Source organism: Pimephales promelas, chromosome 2 (genome assembly GCF_988280905.1).
Source record: "Pimephales promelas chromosome 2, fPimPro1.hap1.1, whole genome shotgun sequence".
Taxonomy (NCBI): Eukaryota; Metazoa; Chordata; class Actinopteri; order Cypriniformes; family Leuciscidae; genus Pimephales; species Pimephales promelas.
In genome coordinates this window covers 13,011,142-13,015,418 of record NC_142770.1, presented here as the reverse complement: position 1 = coordinate 13,015,418, position 4,277 = coordinate 13,011,142, and the positions used below count along the sequence as shown (strand labels likewise).

Sequence of the window (4,277 nt, the reverse complement as noted above, 5' to 3'; positions counted from 1 at the left end):
GTCTTACCATTGCGTGTCTTTTGCGAGAAATGCTGAAGAGATAGCTCTTCCCTTTCACATGTTTATTATTTTTACATTCTATGGTTCACACCAACGATATTTATAACGATAACTATTGCATTCACACCTCACACCAGCGAACGATGATGTTTACAAACGTGTGCTATAGCTTTAAATCCTCGCGCGCTTTAAAGGTGGATTCTGATTGGCTGTCATATTGTTGTGGTTTGTGGGTGTCAGGGAAACAGCAGTAGCGCTTTTTGTATTAGAATTAGAACGTTTATGATTGCTTTAAATGTATGTATTGTCATTGGTTTGAAAATAACTTGGTTATAACAGTAGTTTTTTTTTACGTTTATCTGTGAAACAACTCATATGAATATATTTTAAAGATTTGAAGTCATATATTTGTGACAACTTCGGTACACGCTTGTTGAATCTGTGCTCACTGTTATTTATTTATTTATTCAATTTTATTTATTTTTTTACTCGTGATAAATGCCTTGGTGCATTATTCCAGTCAATACATTTGGCATCAGCAGTATTTTCTTACATTTTCATTTTAAAATATTGCCTAACATACACTCCATAAATCTAGCTGTTATGCAAATGAACAGAATTTTCCATCAGGCTGATAACGGGCAGCCTGGGGTCCTGAAACAGCCATTTCAACTTCTTTACTTTCTGTACAGAGGTCTGAGAAGATGCAAAAGATAATAAAATTGATCGGACCTAAATATGTCTCAATTGCCAGAACGTGGTAAGTTATGTTCATCCTTGATTTATTTAATAGTCAAGTAGGTGTTAACTTAAGAGCCGAGCGGCTTCTGCCATTTAGCATCCACTGTTATAATTCTGGAATAGCATAGTAACTATTAATTTATTAGTTATTATTATTATTATTATTATTTTTTTTTGAAATAGTTTGTTTCTGTCTTTTCAGGGTTCCCACACTGATCGGATGGGGTACAGTTGGTGGAGTGGCTGTTGTCTATTTCACAGACTGGCGGCTGATTCTGGATTATGTTCCCTACATTAGAGGGAAATTCAAGAAGGATGATGACTAAATGGGATCTGCAGAAAACGGTTGTGTATTCCATAGACAGTAAACAAATATGCCTTGATCCGCCGGTAGGCGGCGCTGGTGATGCGACGTACAACCAGAATGACTCAAGAAGATTGTCACTTGTAAGATTTAATTTTATACACTAATATGTTTGAATAATGTTTTTGGTGCCTAAATGGTTAAATGGGATGTTGACGTGACTGTAAACAACTAGCATTTCTATGGGCTGAAATATGTGCCACCAGAAACTGAATTTGAACCATTTTTCAATTTGAATGGCTAAACTTGAATAATTGCATTAAAAACTGAATTTAAATCACATAATTTGAAATTGTATTGTTTAATTAAAATTGAATTTATTCAAAAACTGAATCTGAATTGTATAATTTGAAATTGAATGTATTTGTTTGGAAATAAAGTCCAATAAAATTTGATCCTCACTGAAAATTAAACTCTATGTATCTTCACATTCAGTTCTCAAATTCAATAGAGTGCCGAAGTTACGACGTCACTCTGTAGGCTAAAACGTGGAAGTGAGTTGGCAGTTTAGCACTCTGGGTTCCCTCTCTCTAAAGTCTATGGGATTTTTGAATGGGTTTTTGCTAAATCGCCTGAAATAAAGTCTGTGGTGAACAAAGCCTCTAAATATTTTCATGTTTTGATCAATGACATAGAACACACAGTTATAACCTGCTTGTGTTCTTTTTTTTTAACTTTATTGTGTCTTTTTGTGTTTTTTAAAAACTTTATATAGGCTTCAAAATGTATAACTTTTGGACTAACTTGTAAAGATTATCTTGATAGACAAAACATGTAAGGGTCACAACTGTTTGTTAAACACATATCTTATTTTTTGCGATTTTCCAAAAGTCTATGGGGGAAATGCTTTTCAACCGAGGGAACCCATGCGCCACTAGCTTCCGAGTTGTCCTACAAAGTGACGTCATCACTTTGGCACTTTTGAGAATGTCATATGTTCTTTCTTTGTTAGATTTCTTTATTGTAATAAGAAAAATTAAAAAAAAAAAAAAAAAAAACTTGGACGATGATGGTACCCGTTCAAAGAACCTTTGGGACAAGGTTTCCCCAGCACCTCCACAATAAACTCCAAATATCCTCTTCCTCTTTCCTGTGTGAGCTCAGGAACTCGCTCTGTCCTGACACTGCACAATCAGACGTCTGGACCGAAGGCAGGCCTCGTCTCCTCTTCTCTCTCATATCATCTTTTCCTTCATGCACTTTGTTTTTCTGTGGTTTGATTCTTTATTATAGTCTCTGTTCGCACTTCACATAATTCTTTTTTTTTTTTAACTTTTGTTTTTTTTGGTTGTTATAGTCAAAATAGTGTTTTAACTGCATGGGTTTCTACAATAAGGATGTTAGCAAGTAGCATATTTATTATAGCAACAGAGCGGATGGAAAATGAGTATTTTCTAAAAAAAAATAATGTTCTAAACTAAATTTTAGGTCCAGTTTAACCCTATGAGTGGAAAACCTTCAGCGGCAGAAGTGAGTCCCTCTACACTCGCCCAGCCGTCCAATAAAGAGAAGTGAGTTCCTCTTTAATTAATTCATTCACTTCCTGATTTCTAATATAGCCTTGTGTCTGAGCTGTATCTCTGATCTGAACAGCGGAGAACCTGTAGGTCTGGACTCCAAGTACTTTGAGAGACGAGACGACAGCATTCCTCTCCGCGGTCTCCTACCCAGCATGCATCTATTCTAAATAGACGTAAGCGACCAAAAAGATTTTACCCAGTTATTCCTTATTTCTATATTTTTGAGGAGATTTAAAACATTTTATATTTGATATAAATGCCTTCTACCTGCAGAAGTCCCTAAGACTTTGAACACGGCTGGAGTAAAACCGCCCGCAGCTTCTGCGTATTTCCCAGGATGACGAACAGCACGTTTATATGGACCTCTATTCGTCACTACAGTTTGTGTGTGAACGCCACTACTAAGATGCTACGGCATTGCAAAGTGATCGTCTTGTTTGTTTCAAATATTTTCAACAATTTTTTAAAACAGATTTATTTTTAAAACCATTTCTCAATCTGTTTATAAGGAGATTCCTTGAATGATAACCCTAAACATGGGACCAGTTTATATGGTGCTGTTTTTGGTCTTTTAAGTCTACGGCGCCTAAAACCCCTCTTTTCAGTGTCTTTTGTGCCATACATGAACTTTCACCTTTTGCCAAACAGTCAGAGCTGCTGTTTTGTATTCTCAAATAGTGCCATTCATTCAATTCAATTGGCTTTTTTTATTGTAGGTATAAAGTACTTGATTGGTTGATGACAAACTGACAATGGTTTGCTGTGTAAAGCTGTGTGTACATTTCTATTGTAGCCATTTATGATTTAACCTTTAACCTGTTTATCATGGATTGCAGTTTGGCTGCTTGTTCATCATCAGTTGTGAAATTTTAGGACTTTAAGTGAATAAATTCTAATATACAGTTTGAAAAATTGTTTGCCTTTACTATGGAACGGAAGTATAAAAACACAACAATTGCACATACAGCAAAAATATTTAACTTTTATTGAAATACATGTTTAGATACTTTGACATATTTACATTGGTCGGTCAAAAAAACGATATGCCATGTTAAAATTTATAAGACGGCACAACAAAACCACAGAACATAAAAAAAGCACACTGTATTCTGAGACGAAGAGAACAAATTACAGGAAATCATCTCATAAATATCCAAACCACACAACTAATATTGCAGATGAACTCATTTGTCTTGTGTCAATAAAATATAAATTTGGTCAAATGTATCTTAAAACAAGCCATTCATCTGCCTCTATGAAAACCAAAAAATATATTGAGATATTTATAATGGCATAAATGCTATGTGGGATCTCAATATCTCAGCTCTGGAAGGGGCTAGAGCCTCCATTTTTGCACTCAGGTCTAATAAGTCTCATGGCCCTCTATCAGAATCCAGAGTTTCAAGAAGATCAGAGAAACTCAATATTCCGACCCTTCTTGAAACTCTGGATTCTGATTCTATTTATGGAGATTTAAACAAGACAGGGCAAACGTGTGAATGTTCAGGCTATTGTATGCAAACAAATAAAATGGTAGTTGTAACTCTATATTTACAGCATTATTCTCATTGTGTATGCAGCATGAGACCAAGACAATCTTCTGTTCATGAACAGTTGTATTTCATTCATTAATCTGACTGCTCGTGTGATAG

General features: G+C 35.2%; 1 protein-coding gene across 6 annotated transcripts; it reads left to right on the top strand.

Moving 5' to 3' along the window:
- Positions 1–643: 643 nt before the first annotated feature.
- On the top strand, positions 644–3,551 carry LOC148995805 (cytochrome b-c1 complex subunit 10-like). 6 transcript variants are annotated; one of them, XR_016169890.1, is made up of 5 exons: positions 644–760; positions 944–1,188; positions 2,058–2,616; positions 2,699–2,798; positions 2,899–3,549. XR_016169890.1 is itself a non-coding variant. In XM_089135431.1 (2 exons), exons 1-2 carry the CDS (start codon positions 705–707, stop codon positions 1,065–1,067), a joined length of 180 nt encoding a protein of 59 aa, XP_088991557.1. In that variant the 5' UTR covers positions 644–704; the 3' UTR covers positions 1,068–2,050. The 6 variants fall into 6 exon arrangements, 1 of the variants encoding a protein (XP_088991557.1); XR_016169892.1 differs by having other exon boundaries at positions 2,534–2,616; positions 2,899–3,546; XR_016169903.1 differs by lacking the exon at positions 644–760 and having other exon boundaries at positions 1,066–1,188; positions 2,210–2,256; positions 2,534–2,616; positions 2,899–3,550.
- Positions 3,552–4,277: the final 726 nt, after the last annotated feature.